Source organism: Balaenoptera acutorostrata, chromosome 15 (assembly GCF_949987535.1).
Source record: "Balaenoptera acutorostrata chromosome 15, mBalAcu1.1, whole genome shotgun sequence".
Lineage (NCBI taxonomy): Eukaryota > Metazoa > Chordata > Mammalia > Artiodactyla > Balaenopteridae > Balaenoptera > Balaenoptera acutorostrata.
The window spans coordinates 85,755,077-85,771,228 of NC_080078.1; the positions used below are offsets into that span (position 1 = coordinate 85,755,077).

General features: G+C 50.0%; 1 protein-coding gene and 1 long non-coding RNA gene across 10 annotated transcripts in view; one reads left to right on the forward strand and one right to left on the reverse strand.

Annotated features, from left to right (window-relative positions):
* The window catches only part of GNAS (GNAS complex locus), a 54,602-nt gene that overhangs the window by 26,519 nt on the left and 11,931 nt on the right, over positions 1 to 16,152 (forward strand). For 3 of the 9 annotated variants that reach the window (XM_057528454.1, XM_057528455.1, XM_057528456.1), the window contains exons 1-2: positions 9,556 to 9,764; positions 13,447 to 13,519. In XM_057528454.1, coding sequence (XP_057384437.1) covers positions 9,626 to 9,764; positions 13,447 to 13,519 — 212 coding nt within the window. In that variant the 5' untranslated portion in view covers positions 9,556 to 9,625. Of the gene's footprint in view, positions 1 to 7,066; positions 7,208 to 9,555; positions 9,765 to 13,446; positions 13,520 to 16,152 lie in introns of those variants that run through there. The other 6 variants (XM_057528451.1, XM_057528452.1, XM_057528453.1 and 3 more) reach the window with 4 other exon arrangements.
* Positions 5,207 to 6,829, reverse strand: LOC130704829 (uncharacterized). The gene is made up of 2 exons (XR_009005312.1): positions 6,122 to 6,829; positions 5,207 to 5,829 (listed from the first exon to the last, which is right to left on the reverse strand). It is a non-coding gene; the product is annotated as an uncharacterized LOC130704829 (long non-coding RNA).

The following is a 16,152-nucleotide window of genomic DNA, read 5'->3' on the forward strand; positions in this document are numbered from 1 at the left end:
GTTGACGGCTGAGCACACATGGTCTTCCGTGGCAAAAGGCCCTTTCCTGGCTGGCTCCAGAGTCCCCACCAATTAATCGGGGGCGGGGGGGGGGGGACTTGAGTTAGGCATCACTTCAGCCAAGCTGGGCATACATCGAGCACACCTGTCACTTGTGCCGGTGTCCAAAATTCAGCCCTAAGGGTCACAGCTGTGGCATTATTTCAGCATGAGCAATTCAGTATTTAATGTTCCTTAGAAAAATAAATCATTCCAAGCTGCTACTGTTCACCTATTAACCCTTAGAGGATTTCATAAAGGGAGGGCGGGGGTGTCATCCATAGTTTTCTTGGCCAGTAACAGACACTTCCCAGTTCTTTTAAAAGACCATTTCTTATATAATGGCGAACAGGAGCTGCAAAACCAGCATCCTCTCATTCTCTGGCAGCCACAGCCTCCCAGAGTGAGAAGTTAGACTTTCTTTTCCTTTCATTTATATTTTTACCTGCGTAGTACATAGCTTTCTACACATTGGCATTCCATCCCTTTCCTTTTTCATGGTAGCTTATATTAGTCTGCCATCATTGACAAGTCTTTTTTTTTCTTTTTTTAAGTTTTGGCCACACCGAATGGCATGCGGGATCTTAGTTCCCCAACCAGGGATCGAACCCGCGCCCCCTGCAGTGGAAGCGCGGAGCCCTAACCACTGGGCCGCCAGGGAAGTCCCTGTGGCAAGTCTTAATTTACAATTAAGTGCTGGAGGGTGGGGTGGGGGAAGTTCGTCATTAACCAGATTTGGGATTTTATGTAAATGGCCCCCCAGAGCAACACACATGTTAGATGTGTCCTCCCTTCTGTCACCTGGGTCTTCATAACTGTCCATCTGCAGTTAATCCACATAGTACAAATCATTTGAAAGCTGAGTTGTCTGCCTTCTGAAAGAAATTGGCTATATTTAGTTTTTAAAGCAAGCCTGCTTTGTGTTCTTTGTAAAGTCAGCGACATTCTTTCAATTTTTTCAGTGTAATTAGCACAAAAGGAGCCGTAATCTGAGAAGGTAGTAGAGACTTAAGCGACTGCGAGACAGGAATGTTGGAGAAAGCGGGCAGAGGCCTCTTTCCCCTTTCTGGGCGGCGGGCAGAGACCCCGGGACGTGGGTGTGGGTAAAGCTGAGGTCTGTAGCTCGTAACAGCATCTCCTTTTCATCTGATCCCCAGACTGATTGCAAATGCCTGATGCTTTGGCTGGATAGTTTTCTCCTCCTGCTAACTTCCAGAGGTCGGCAAAGACCTTAGGAAGCCACAGTGCCATCTGGGCTCCGCTGAGTCGAGTGGGCTCCTGACTTGTCAGGGAGAGAGGGCTGTGCAGGCTGCCAAGCCCTCCGTAAAGTGCTGAGTGAGGGAGGGAGTGCAGGGCACAGCCTCTGGCTGGGACTTATGTGTAGCCACGTGCAAAGGAGGAAGGAGGCTGCCTTCGTCCTGCGGGAGCCAAGCATTTGTGCGCCCTCAAAATAAAAACCCGGGGAAAGAGGTGGAGCTAAACTATAATTACACGTTTTTCAATTTCAACGTGTGTGGGCAAACACAGGCGGATGAAAAGGTACCTACATTTTTAGATAAATTAAACGTGTGACTAATTAGGTCCCATTAATCGCTTAATTCCGGGTTTACCAACAGCAGGCGGAAGTGGGTTTAGAGAGGAGGGTTCAGCTACGAAGGCAGGTGACACCTACAGCCCCATCAGAACCTCACTTGTCCCAAACTGAGGCTAGTAACTAAGGGCAAGCCTGTTTGAAAACGGTCACCGATGCTTGGTTGGTAGGTAAATAAAGTAAAACCCCAAGATGTAAAAGTTGTATTTAGCAGTTGTTTCCTATGTATATATGTATACACAAAGCAGCATTTAATGAAAGGAAATTTATTACCTGATTCATCCAGAGTGTTTAACGCTCTGAACTCTTAATTATATGGGGCTAAATTTGAAGAATTGAATGCAATGAAAAGAAAAGGAAAAAAAAACACTGAAATCTTTAAAATCAGAGCTCTTTTATCTACAGAGATCTTATTAGGACTTTGAGACTCTCTTGCTTGCGCCAACTTGCTTTTCGTTTTGTTTTTTCCTGTTGGTACTTGTTAAGTAAGATGTTGGATCAAAATGTCACTTAAATAAGGCATCTTGTAAATAAAAACAAAAGTTAGCTGACCTGCACCTGTTTTTAACTAGTCCTCCCTGCATTATTCCCCATCCTGGATGAGTTTCCATCCTCAAGGCCAAATTAAAAGTTCTAAGCAACAGGCTTTCCCATTACCTTAGTCCTCATGAAATCCCACCCCCAAGGGAAGCTAAAGATATTTTAGTTTAGGAAAATTATAACTTTCCTGCTATAGAGTGGTAACAAATTTACATCTTTTTGCGCCCCCAGGATCTCCAGTAAGTGGGTCCATTGGTCTGTGGTTGATGTCAGTAAGCCCCTAATCCAAATTATCCATCTAGAATCTTTTCAAGGCTACCATATGTATCATATTATTTAGGTTTAAGTTTTTAAAAGGAACGCTGTAATGCACGTAGTCTCTATTGTTTCCCCCTTTTAAAATAGATGGTGGCTTTGGTAAAAGTCCACTCCCACTTACTCTGGGGCTCCTGGGGATGTTGTGAGAAAGGCACTAATCGTCCTGGGAACTGGGCATCCATGGAGACCAGGAAGTCCCCCTCTTCGATGGTGTCCACCCATCAAAGTCAAGGAAGATCCATAAAGGCACAAAAGTCCCAACTGCCCTCATTTTGTGAACTGTGGTTTTAAGTAGATGTTTGATTGGAATCTCAAAGCCACTGGCTCAAGAAATTGGGTCCAAACACATTGGCCAATGTGCCCCTATATTTTGTTTGGATTCGAGTTGTTCTAAATTAAAAACAGATTATTTTTAAAATTAGTTGATAGAAATTAAATAGGGAGATTTCATATGGCCTTGTAGTTAGTCTCTTTTTTTTTTAATTATTTATTTTTATTTTTGGCTGCGTTGGGTCTTTGTTGCTGTGTGTGGGCTTTCTCTGGTTGCTGCGAGCGGGGGCTCTTTGTTGCGGTGCGCAGGCTTCTCATTGTGGTGGCTTCTCTTGTTGTGGAGCACGGGCTCTAGGTGCACGGGCTCAGTAGTTGTGGCACGTGGGCTCAGTAGTTGTAGCTTGCGGGCTCTAGGCACGTGGGCTCAGTAGTTGTGGCGCGCGGGCTTAGTTGCTCCGCGGCATGTGGGATCTTCTCGGGCCAGGGCTCGAACCCGTGCCCCTTGCATTGGCAGGCGGATTCTTAGCCACTACGCCACCAGGGAAGCCCTGTAGTTAGTCCCTTAATGTCAGGGCTTTTGAAATGAGGTTTTACTAACTTGAGCACCATGTTTAGTTCTGAATGCCAGTTTTGGATTACTTTGTGGTTGCCATTATTAACTAGTGAATATGACAAGGGAAAAAAAAATGCTCTAGGTAATCACTACATTAGATTTTTAAGAACTTTATGGTCCTAAGTAATAGAACCTTCTCACCGGGGATTAACTGGGACTAGGAAAAGGCTTTTTACAATACCTGCTTCATCATCGGTATGGTGCAGGCTTCAAGTCACATTCATTTGCAACAATTTCAGTAATTCTACTTAAATAAAGTGCGAAATGTGCTTTAAAGACAGAAAGCACCATTGAAGTGCTAAGCACTATTATTAAAACCTTACAGCTAAGGTTTCTGTTTCAGTGGAAATCTATTTATTGTTTCCTGGGCTATTAAAATAATACTATATTTCTATTTTCTCTGGGATCTTACAGTGACCCCATCTAATGAAAGGCCAAGAAGAACACCCTTGTCCAAAAACTGAATTACATCATTAAGTGTAAAAATGTTTTCAAGATACTAAGCTATAGCGAGTCTGTTTAAGAGCAGACGAGGCATTCTTTCTCAGACAGGAAGATGCAAAAGGGCCAAGGAACACATCCACCCATAAATACGAAGCTTACAGGACCACAAAATTCAAACCCCGACATGACATGCAAATCCATCCATTGTTGTAAAATATGCATTGCTCGAAAGAGCTTTTGCTAGGCCGGCCCTGTGTATAGCAGTGGGACCCCCATCTGTCTTACCAAGTTGTATCGTGAGGTGACCCTAGTGCTTTAGGTTACGGTTTGTGTTATTATCCCAACTTGCTGGCTTTGGCATGAAGCAAGTCACCTGAACCAGACATTTTACACCCAGGACATTCTGGCCCTTTGCCCCTCTCTGGAGCTTGAAATTTCCACAACTTCCATCTCTCCCTGAGCCAAAAAAGAGGCCCCTTCCACTGGAAAACTCTAGAGTCTGGACTGTTCCAAGAATTATGCTAATGGGTTGCTCACTTGCAAAGCATAAACCGGGCACTTAAAATGGTAACAACCTATTAAATTACTAATTCATATGAAAAGGTCACGCATGGTGACCTCCAAACCTGAAAGCCTTTTTTTTTTTTTTTTTTTTTTTTATTAAAATGTTTAAGGCCCAGGTAGGTCAAATGCTAGACCGAAAACTGTAGACGGGTATCAGCTCACCACGCCAATTAAGTAAAAATCTCATCTTTCACTTTGTGTCTGGTGAAAACAGAAAGCTGAACAGACCACAAACGAGCTTGTGTTTCAGAGCTCTCAGTGGCCTTTGCTTACCTGTAAACCCTTGATTCCACCTGCTGTCATTTATTTACAAAGTAAATGCTTTATTTGTCCATCAGTGGTTGGTCATAATAAAATATAGGTGAAACCTACACTTAAAAAAATTTTTTTTTCAAGGATGGCCTGCCGGGTTAGAAGTTGAAATGACTGAAGCCTGACCTTGCTTTATTCTAGGACAATAGTCCCGATTGTGCCTTGCCTGGAATATATGTCAGTATATGACATGGGACAGCTTCACTCCTTTCAAAGTTCAGGTGTGATATTTATCTAAAAGGGGGGAGATGGTAACCCAACTCAGGGATTTCCAAATAAGGAGCCTTCATTATATTCATTGTAGTAATGTGTAGCTACTGGCATAAGTATCGAGGTTGTATTGGTTACTATTTACCTTCTTCCTCTTAAATACAATGTATTTGCGCTTTGCCACATTAGAAGCAGGAAGGAAGATGCTTTGCAACAAATGGAGCATAACAAAAATTTCTGGCCTATTCCGCCTCCTTATAAGTATTCACCAATTTTTAAAAATGACAATCAGTTGATTAATCAAATTCAACCAACAGGTTTTTATTTAATACATAAAGGTATAAAACTTGGGCCCCGTCTTTAGGTAGTTTCTAATCTAGTTGGTGAATGATTGTGTCATGATCTTTTCAAACAGCCTTACTGTCGAATTTGCTTAGGAGAACATTCCCGTCTATAGGGTCAGTATTTTTATCGGCTTTTGTTTAGACGAACGGTAGTTCCTTTGAGTTTTTGTCGAAAGAAGGTGTATTTTTGTGTAAGAAGGAGAGGCCATATCCAGAGTGTGCTCAAGACCTGGCTTATTTGGATGTGAGGAGGAAAGGGCAAGCACAGCAACTTTTCTGCAGAGTTCGAGCGAGTCTGAGACCCGCAGTCAGGCGAGGTAGCAGATGCAGATCATGAGGGTCTGGCGTGAAGATTTCGCTTCCTGTTCTTAATTCCAAGTGTTCTCTGCTGGCTTTGAATTGCCCTCCGCTGTCTTTCAGGTCCATAAAGTGAGGCCTTGTAGAAGGAGGGTAGAGGTGTACTGGATGGGGCCAAGAACAATAATAGCTGACATCTTCATCTGTCACAACTTTTCTTACTTTGAGTTGAGCAAACTGAGGAGAAGCGGGGGATTGCAGCAGTCCCGTTGAATGGTTAACAGTGTCTATTTTCAAAGAAAACAACACTATTTGGACAATTTACTCAAGGCCTCTGACCAAACCGAACAATCACCCCACCCCCTAGGTATGTTAGCTGCGTTTCCATTTACAAGTAGGCAGCCTCTTTCTTTCTATCCCCCCAAACATCCAAAGTTTTACTGTTTCGAAGTGAAAGAAAGAAAAAGGCGAGAGAGTTCACGACTACTTTGTGGATTTGCGTTGACCGGCAGGCAGCCGTGACCCACCGAAGGCAGTTGCCAAGTCTTAAGATTGACGGCCGGGCTACTCTTGACTCACCTGGGCCCAAGGTGGGCCGCACGGACCAAACTTTTATTGACTGAATGAATGAATTGTACCCAAGCAGACACGCGCAGGGCTCAACCGGGAGGCTCAACCAAGGTCCCAGGAAAAGTGAGCCGCGGCCGAGTCGTTGAGAACTTGGTGTCACTGCTCTTCACCCTATCCTCATATGGGACAGGGCTGGGGTGGGACTCTTGAAAGTCTTTAAACAATTCTCAAACAAATTCGTGTTCAATAAACTACTTTTCCGTCTGTTCCAGAGCATCCCCCCGCGGCGCCCCGGCCCGGCCTCGTATAACCGGGACGCCCTGGCCCGCCACCTGTCCCGCCCAGGAGGACTCCGGGGGCGCAGACCGCGCGGCCCCGGCCACCACCGCTCGGCTCTCGAGTCGCCGGCGCCTGCTTGCTCTTGCGATGCTCGTTTTTCGCGCTCACATAACACCTCTCATCGGACGACCGACTGCCGGGCACGCGCCGCCGGGAGGGAGGGGTGGGTGGCGGTCCCCGCGCGCGCTAACCGGGAAGCTGGAGGTAAGGAGGCGCGCAGCAGGGGTAAGCGCCGCCGTCGCACACTTTGCACGCCGCCCAGGGCTACACCACTCACCGAAAATTGGGAGGCAGGTCTGGGAGGCGGGGTCCGGCGCCCACCGCCTTGGGCGCCCCCTCGGCCCCCGCCGCCACGTCCCCCACGCCCCGCGCCCACTCCCGCGTGGACCCCGCACCGGCCTGCACCTCCGGGGTGCGCGGCGGCCCATTTGGGCGCGTCCCCGGCGGGCCGATTTTTCGGCTTCCCCTTCGGTTTATAGGGGCCGCCACGGTGGGTCCGTCCTCTGAAGAGGCTGGGGCGTCATCGGGCTGCTTAGGAGCTCTGCTCTCCGGCGGGGACACTCAGTCGCGTCGGCACCGCGGAGCGGGCTGCGTCAGGTGGCCGGCCCGGCGCGGCTTGCTCGCTGGCTCGCAGGCTCTCTGGCTCCGGGCTGCGGCGCCGCGGCTGGAGCGAACCCCTGTCCCAGCGCGGGGCGGCGGCGGGCGGCCGGCAGGCAGGCAGGCACTGCCTTGCGTGTGAGTGCACCTCACTCACATGTAAGTCCGGGGGCACCGTGGCCTCCCGCGGAAGTGCGAGTCGCCCGGCGCGGGGAAATAGCCACCGGGGCCGGGACGGGGCAGGGGTGCCCCAGCACTGCCGCCCTGCCCGCGCCTCCCGGGCACCCCCCAATTCTCTCTCTCCTCTCTTTTCTCCATTGGCGTGCCCAAGAGCCTAACCAAGGAGCGCCTGAGGGTAACAGCAACCTCGTGCCATCGCGCCTCTGCACTTTTCTTTTTTGAGTTGTTTGACATTTCTTGTTGCTTTTTGATTTATCGTGTTGTTGGGTGCTTTTTGGTTTGTTCTCGCCCCTTTTTCGTTTGCTCACCCTTTTTGGCGCTAACTCTTAGGCAGCCAGCCCAGCAGCCCGAACGAAGCCCGGCAGCCGCGCTCCGCGGTCCCGGGCAGCGCAGCGGGGATCGCAGCCGACTCCCCCGACACGGGGCGCACGGGGTCCGGCCAGCCCGAGGCCGGGGGCAAGCAGGGCGCCCGGGCCAGGCGAGAGCCAGGCACCCCGAGGTGGCCGAGCCACCATGCTGAAGATGGCCATGAAAATCAAAGCTTGGGCGGTGGAGAGCGAGAGGAAGACAGCGCTGGCTGCGGCCGGGGTGGCTGCCGAAGCTGCGGCGGTGGCTGCAGCGCTGGCCGAGCCGCACGCGTCGCGGAAGAAAGGGGACACCGAGAAGCCCCCCAAGAAGCCGGAGCAAGAGGCGCCCTCCGAGAAGTTGCTGACCGAAAAGGAGCAGCGGAAGATCGAGAAGAAGCTACTGGAGCAGAGAAGAAACGAAGAGAAGAAGAAGGAGAAGGAGAGGAAGAAGTTGGAGAAGATGCAGAAGAAGAAGAAGAAGAAGAAGGAGGAGAAGAAGAAGAAGAAGAAGAAGAAGAAGGTGCCAGAAGCCCAGGAGGAGGCCCGAGGCCCGGAGGTCGCCGCCGCTGCCGCCGCCGCCGGCGCAGACGAGGGCGCCGCGGAGGGCGCCGGCGGGGGCGGCGTGGGCGCCGGCGCCGGGGCCACGAGTAGGATCTGGATCGAGTGGGACACGGACTCGAGCGACGAGGACGAGGACGACCTGTTCGACGCCTTGCGAGGCTTCAGGGGCGCCGTGTGGGGGTCCGGGCTGCTGAAGATCAGCGCGCTGAGCGCCCACCTGCCGCTCCTGACCTTCCTGGTCCTCTCTGTGCGCAGCCCCGCGTGGGTGCTCGACTTCCTGCTGCAGAAGCGCCCGGAGCAGGGCCGCGGCTGCGGCTTCTTTTTCGGGGCGACCTGCTGCTTCCGAATGTTCCTGGGCTGCGCCTTCTTCTCCTTCGTGGGCGGCCGGGCCAAGCGCAGAGGCCGTGGGCGCTCCGGGACCTCGGGTGCCTTCGGCTCGGGCCATGGCGCCCAGCGCCAGGGGCGCGACGAGCGGCTCATCTAGTCAGACCCCCGCCCCCTCCCCCGCCACCAGACACCACCATCGCTGTGTAGTGTGGAGTTTTATTGAGTATTTGTGTGTGTGTGTGTCTGGACACATTTTCCTTTTCGGTTGCTCTGTCCTTTGGTTCGTGCTCGCCTCGCTTCTTCCACACTCCCTGCTCTCTAGCTCTCTCTGTCTCTCTCTTCTTTTCGAAAAATTTCCTAAGTCCGGGCTCTGGCTCGCGCTCCCTCCCCTTCCGCCCACCCCGGCCCCTCGGCGGCGCCCGCGGGAGGGGGGAGGGGGCTCGGCCTCGGGGGCCGCAGGGCGACGCGGCCCGGGGGGTGGAGCGTTGGCGTCGTGCGAGGGGTCGTCACCGGCTCGGTAGACGCCCCCTCTCCCCCCGCGGCCGGCCCCGCTTGGGGCCCGAGCCAGGGGGGCGAGGGGGCGTCTCCCAGGCCCGTCCCGTCCCGGGCCGGGCGCGGGCAGAGGGACCCCCTCCCCGGGTACCCGTGGGGGGGGGGCGCCTCCCTCCGCCAGCTCCCGCCCTCCCTGCCGCCGCGGCCGCTGCCGCGGCTGCTCCTCATCCCTCCTCCTCCTCCTCCTCCTCCTTCCACCCCCCTCGCCGCCGCCGCCTCCTCCTCCCCCCGCCTCCCCCCGCCCGCCGCGGAGCTTTGGGTCGGGGCGGCGGCGGGGCCCCGGCCGAGGCAATAAGAGCGGCGGCGGCGGCAGCGGCGGCAGCAGCTCCCGCAGCTCTTGCTCTGGTCCGCCTCGGTCCGCGGCGGCCATCAGACCCCTCGGCTTCGGCTCGAGGGGCCGGGAGCCGCGCGCTCGGCTCGGTCAGACCGACACCACCCTCCCCGCGCGGCCCGCAGTCCGCCCCGCGCGCTCCTCCCCGAGGAGCCGAGCCCGCGCCCGGCCCTGCCCCGGCCCTCTCCGCCCGCGTGAGGCCGCCCGCGCCCGGCCCCGCCGCCGCCGCCGCCGCCGCCGCAGCCCGGCCGCGCCCCGCGCCCCGCCGCCGCCGCCGCCATGGGCTGCCTCGGAAACAGTAAGACCGAGGACCAGCGCAACGAGGAGAAGGCGCAGCGCGAGGCCAACAAAAAGATCGAGAAGCAGCTGCAGAAGGACAAGCAGGTCTACCGGGCCACGCACCGCCTGCTGCTGCTGGGTAAGGGCGGGGCGGGGGGCGCCGGCCCCGGCCCGGCCTGGGGGCCCCTCGGGGCGCCCCGCAGGCCGCGCGCGCCGAGCCCGCCCCCCGCCCCGGGCGCGCGCTCCCGAGCCCGCCGCCCGCCCGCGGGCTCAGTCTCCCGGGGGCGAGGCCGGAAGGGGGACCCCGGGGCGCCATTCGGCCGGGCGGGGGCCCAAAATGGGTCGGGGGGCCGTAGCGACGCGGGCGCGGGTCCCCCTTTTCTGGCCGCTCGCCCTCTGTCTCTCTCTCGCCCTCCCCCTTGCTCTTTTCTCTCTCTTTTTCCGCGAGGCCTACACGACGCCAGGGGTTCGGGTGCGTGTTGGGGAGGGGGAGGGGGAGTCCCACAGGGCTCGGGAGACTGCGACAAAAAGAGGGTTTCGGGGACAGGAAATGGGGTGGCGGGCCGAGGGAGGGGGACCCGCCTCCGTTGGGTGTGTGATTTGTTGGGAGAGGGAAGGGGAGAAAGCGAGAGGGGCCGGCGGAGAAGGGGGGGCGCCGCGGTGGCGGAGGGGGCCTCGTCGAGGGGAGGTTCGGCGGGAGAAGTGGCCGAGGAGAGTGGGGGGGCGGGTGACATCAGCCCCTCGGAAGGGCTCGGAGTGGTAAAGGTGGTGCAGCGAGGGGGAGGGGGCGCGGGCGAGTCGTGGCGCCGGAGTGGGGGGGCGGGCGGAGGAGGGAGCGCGGCGGCCGCTGGGCGCGACTTGGTGCGTTGCGGGCAGGACACACTGTGTGCGCGGAGCAGACGTGTCCCGGGCCGGGCCGGGCCGTGGAAGGAAGAGAAGGAGAATCGAATAAAATAAGGCCGCAAAAAAAAAAAAAAATGGAGTTAGTACTCTAAGTGCCCAGTGAAGCCAAATGACACGTCATTTTACAGTATGACCTTTTTTCCCCTTCCAGATATGCAGGCTCTTTGAAAAGCAAAGAAGAGAATTAACTGTAGCAGCTGCCGCCCCCCCAAACCATTAACACACACACACACACATTTTCCTGTTAGTCGGCCACATTGAGAGTGCTTTGTGAAAAAAATGGAAAGAAAAAAAAAATGCACAAATCAGAACTGGAAAATGACATTTGTCTGTAAATGGCTTCTTGGTCTGGAAATGGCGTGGTTTTTTTGTCCTTTTCAAGGTGGGAGGGGGGATTGAGAACGCTTTAAGGAAAAGACTTTTTTTCCAGGTGGAAGGAGATGAGACTACATTAATTAGTTGTTTGTCAAGTGACATTTGGTTGTTTGGTTTGGGGTTTTCTCTTTTGATTGCGGTTTTTCCTCTTTGGCCAAAAAAACAAAAAACAAAAACGCGGGGGTGTGTGTGTTAACTCTTAAGGAGATAGCCTTTTCCCCTTTTGTCTTAAAGGTGCTGCTTTGGAAAAATAAATCAAAAGAAGCATAAAAGAAATTGTTGAAATAACCAGAAGAATTACACAAGCATTAATTAGTATGGAAGTTTTCCACTTCCTTAGTAATTTGGCTATCTGAGTTAATTTGTGAATTTGCTAGGTTAAGACCTAGTTCATGGTCACATATCAACAGAACAGCTTGATTATGAAGAATCAAATGTAAAGGGCTGTTTTTTCTTTGTGGTGGCGTCTGCTTTGCTTTTTTTTTGGATGGGTTACGTCTTTGTTCTCCTGGGTCCAGATTTATGTAAAGCAGAAAATTATTAAGTGAAAATAAGTCCCTTTGGTGTGTGTTTATGCATTTGCAGTTACAGTAATTAAATGGTACGTATGTTGAGGTGTTGTCAAAAACTTCTAAAGGTGGAACTATGCTATGTGAATATTAATGTGCATGTAATTTGATTTCAAAGTATAAGCCTAGAAAAGTCTAGAATCTTTCCTAGGAACACTCCTGCTGTCTGAATACTAATTTAAAAAAAGTGTGATGCTAATGGTACCTTAAATTTCTAACACCCTTGCACGGACATCACAAAGTCTTCACCTGAGACTGTTGCTCTGAACATACCTGGCATCACTGGGCTAACCTTTCCCAGGTGTCCTAGCCCTGTTACCGTAATTGATGGAAGGCTCTGGCATATGGGGGTCTGCAACCCAAGGCAGTGCCACACATTTTGCATCTTTAAATGGTGATTCTCACCAAATGATGCCCCCCCCCCCACAAAAGAGGGAAAGTAGTGATGCCCAGAATCCTCTTTTTTAATTTAATGATATGAAATCTGAGTGAATTACAGTACCACAAAAGATCTTGCAGTAATTTTTCAGTCCAATTCTCTAATTTCCTAAATGGGGAAACTGAGGCACGGACCTGTTTGTGCCCGTAAAGAGAGGTGATACACAACACATTTTAACACGAGAGTGTTGGAGATTCTGATTAAGACTGTGTGTTCTCTTCATGGAATCTCTTAATCGTACCTTTAATATTTTAATTTATGAGAGTTAGGCTCATTAAGATAGAATGTTTGCTTTGAAATCAATGTTTCTGTGGAAACTGATTTTAACTTTTTACAGATATTGATTACAGCCTTGTGAAAAGGCAAGAGAAGGAGGAATGCTTTGCTCTCTGGGCAGTAAAACAAAACAATAAAATTAAAAGTGTAAAAGAGGACTAAAAAATCAAACAGGTTTGTGCTTGAGGAGGACAAAAAATTGTCCCCTCAGGGTTAGTTGTTAGAGTATCCATTTGCAAAAACAGAAAATGAGAAACTATCAATCCTCCTTCTAGCTTGATGGAAGTGTTTTTTCCATAAAATATGTTTTTACAAATGAAAGGTGATTTAAAATGGGGGCATGTGCCCCTTCTAGCTCTGTTCGTTGGGAAGGGCTTGGAATCTTTGAAAATTCAGTGGTTCCCAGGAATATTTTCCCTTCTGATTAAAGTCCTGTCCTTTTAACATGCTAATAGGGTAGTTCTCAAGCCTTGTATTTAATATTTAAATGTGTTTCTCGAGAAGTTGACAGCAAATCAATGGTGTCCTCCTCCCATGGTTGTCATATCCAGAGAGAGTTTATCTTTAGAAAAATAAAGTTAGCAGGGAAAGGGGGAGGGGTGTGGAGAAGTGGATAAAATGTAATATTATGGGGCTTAGGGGTTGATTTTTAAGTAGCCCAGGGGGGCGAGAACCCTGCAGAGAAGGCAGCAGCCTTAAGAAAATGTTGAAGAGGCAGTTGCTGCGTCAGTATGTGATCTGGGGGCGCCTGCAGGGCCGGGGCATTGTTTGTGAATACTGGGGTATTTTAACCATGAAACATCTGACAAGCAGTAAATTATGTGGCCGTATACATTAATGTGTACATTTTTACCAGTGAACGCTCATAGTTCAAACATCCAGTTTCATGGCTTTAACTGTAATTTTCTTGACCCCCCCCTCCCATGACAGAATTGCATCATTCTTTCTTTGCCCCTTTGCCCACCCCACAAATTTTAAGGCAACCAAAAGGAAAAATAAAAAGAAAACAAAACACCTGAACAAAGCAAAACCTTTAATTCTTGTTTGTTGTTCTGATGGTGAAATACTGCAGGTACACACAAAGTTGGATGTTTATTTCATTTTCTCTGCGTCGAAATGTCAAGGAAAATTGCAAGTCTTTTGTTTGTTTTTTGTGTGTTGCTTCTATGGAGAAACTGGCAGTCCTCTCTCTCTCTCCTCCCTGCCCAAAGTGTGTAAAATGCCTCCCTCTTAACCTGAGACTTACTTTCATTTTCTAGGTGCTGGAGAATCTGGTAAAAGCACCATCGTGAAGCAAATGAGGATCCTGCATGTTAATGGGTTTAATGGAGAGTAAGTGTCAAATCTGTGGCAAGGGCACAGGCAGAGTAGCACATTGGATACTAACCTTTAGGAAGTTTAGGTAGCTTTTGGGGGCTGGGCAACGTCTGCTTGATTTTTTTCAGCCTACATGTTAGAAAATCCAGGGCAGAGCTCTTTAGGGGTTGTTCTCCTCTCCCTCCTTTTACTCTTTGGTGCAACAACGAAACAGTAATAATAATAAAGCCCCAGTGTTGGCCCTGTGACGGGTCTGCGGCAGATTTTGGTGCAGTGGGTCTCCGACATAGCTGACACTGGCCGTGGCCACCCTTTTGCCTGGTGATGCTGACCACGGCAGAGACGCCCCCCGCCCCCAAGCACATTTCAGCGCAAGGCACCAGTGCAGGATGTTGTAAACTACTAGCGAAACATAGTTTCAATGATATTGTCACATAAAACAAAGTTGGAAGAGTCAGCCCTTGTTCATAATTGCTCATTCCCCACCCCCCCTTTGGAATTATCATGGGTAAATCATTGTTTCCCTTTTTAAAAATCGATGGTCTTGCCTAAAGAAAAGAAAAAGACGTTTAAATGATGGAAAGGCTGGGAGTTGGGCACTTCCGGCCAGACCAAGAGGTACTTTTGCCTTTGAAAAGTCCTTCAGGGCATTTTGCTATAGGACGATGTGACAATACCGCAGTGAGAATAAAGATGAAACGAGAGAGTGCCTGTATCAGGGATGTAAAAGATGGGAATGGCCTTCTACTTGCCAGGAAGGATGTAAATAAGGGGCGCAAGTTTCCCCAGACCCAGCCTCTGTTTTCACGGGGGTGAGAGCAGTTAACCTCACTAGATTACAAACACCTGAAGGCACTAGTTTGCAGTTACTAGTTAGCAATCCTATTCCCTTTCTTAAACATGGATTCAATTGAAAGTTGCATTCCCCCTTGGTTTCAAAAGGGAAGATTGAGTCAAAGGGGCATGGTTTAATTCAGTTGTGCACCCCAAACAAACCAGTTAAAAAAAAAAAGTTACTGTCGCCTACTGGGGGTGGGGGGACACGACAAAGATGAATTTTATCACCTTTCAGAGGTAAAAGAACTGCGCTGAAGGCAGTTTACGGAAAACAGGCTCTTTATGGAAAATTCTAGAATTTCTTAGACCAAATAATGGGGGGGTGGAGAAAAGGATGACATCACTCATACAAATGGACAGTTTAGGATGCTTTTTAAGCTTTAAAATTCAGAGGGATGGACTATTAATTTTATGAATGGCTCCTGATGAGTTACTGATATGCACACACATGCTGTTAATTAAATAAGTCAGTTCACTTGTCACAAACCAGTTCTGCAATTCTTAATTTCTAAAGCCTTGCCACCAGAGTTGCCATCCGTCAATTAAAACAAAAAACCTGAAATAGGCTTCTTGCTATGATTTTGTAATTTAAAGAAAAATCTTGCATGATTTTCCCCCCTGCAACTTGCTGGGGAGAGCTGCTTCATGAGGCTAGTTAAGCAAAAATAATTTGACCATGTACCCTCTAGATAAATATTTTGATTAAAACTGGACATGGCTCGAATTTTTTAAAAGGATGCAGCAGCCACTGTTTACCTTAGCTCGAGTCCGATAGAAGATAGGACATCCTTGACATAATTCACTTAAAGTTTTATTACTCTGCAGATTGCCCTAAAATTTTTTAATTTTTAGGGAAAGGATTCTCCTCCCTAAGTGAGCCCGTCCGTAATGCAGACGAGGCATTTAAACCAGAGCTTCTCTTTTCTATTTTTTCAAAAGAGGAAGCGACATTCCCAGTTTGCCTGCTTTGTAGAGGAAGCCATAGGTAATCTCCGAGGATGTTAAATTTAGCCCGTGAAAGTGACATACAGGGGAATTCTTTATGTGAGTCTAGAAACCTTATTTTTATCTCGTCCAACTGAGCCTCCTTTTTTCTTTTTCCTCGCTGTGGTATTGCAACAAAAGCGGTTTCCTTCTCCACTAGGAATTCCCTGTGAAGTGGGGACATCCGTCCACGAAAGGGTGTTTTGTGTGGTGCAGGGTCTCTCCCTCCTTCCTCCGTAAATGTGCGCTTTGTCAGGGCTGGGCTGAGCTATTACATTTGCCTTAACTGTCCGCAGACTGCTGTGCCGAGTACATCTGCAGAGTAACATGTCATTAATCTGACCTTCAGAAATACAGAGGTCAAATGCGGATTTTCCTAACTCAACGCTAACTCTCTATCTTACATTTTTTTTTAAAAAGTGCCATTAACACTGGTTGAGCTAATAAGCTAATCAAGTACAAACCCACGTAGACAGCTTAAGCCATCTTGCCCGTCCCACCTTCAAGGAGGAATTCCTACCATTCATGAAGATTGGGTTTTGGGGGGTGGGGAGGGTTGGTGGTAGTGGGTTTTATTCTTTCTATTTTTTGTTGCCTTACGGTCCAGGCACACTTTTAATTGATGACAGTGTATGGGGAGCAGTTATATAGAAATAAAAACATAGGTAGTTTCCCGACTACAAAAAGGGAGGAAATTAATATTGGCAGCAGGAAATCATGGGCCAAAAGCACCCATGTCTGTGTTCAGATGCAACATGGTGAAGACTGAGGTCTGGGACAATCAGGGGCCTTATGTGCTGCTGTATTCTCCAAAGAATTGTGAGATA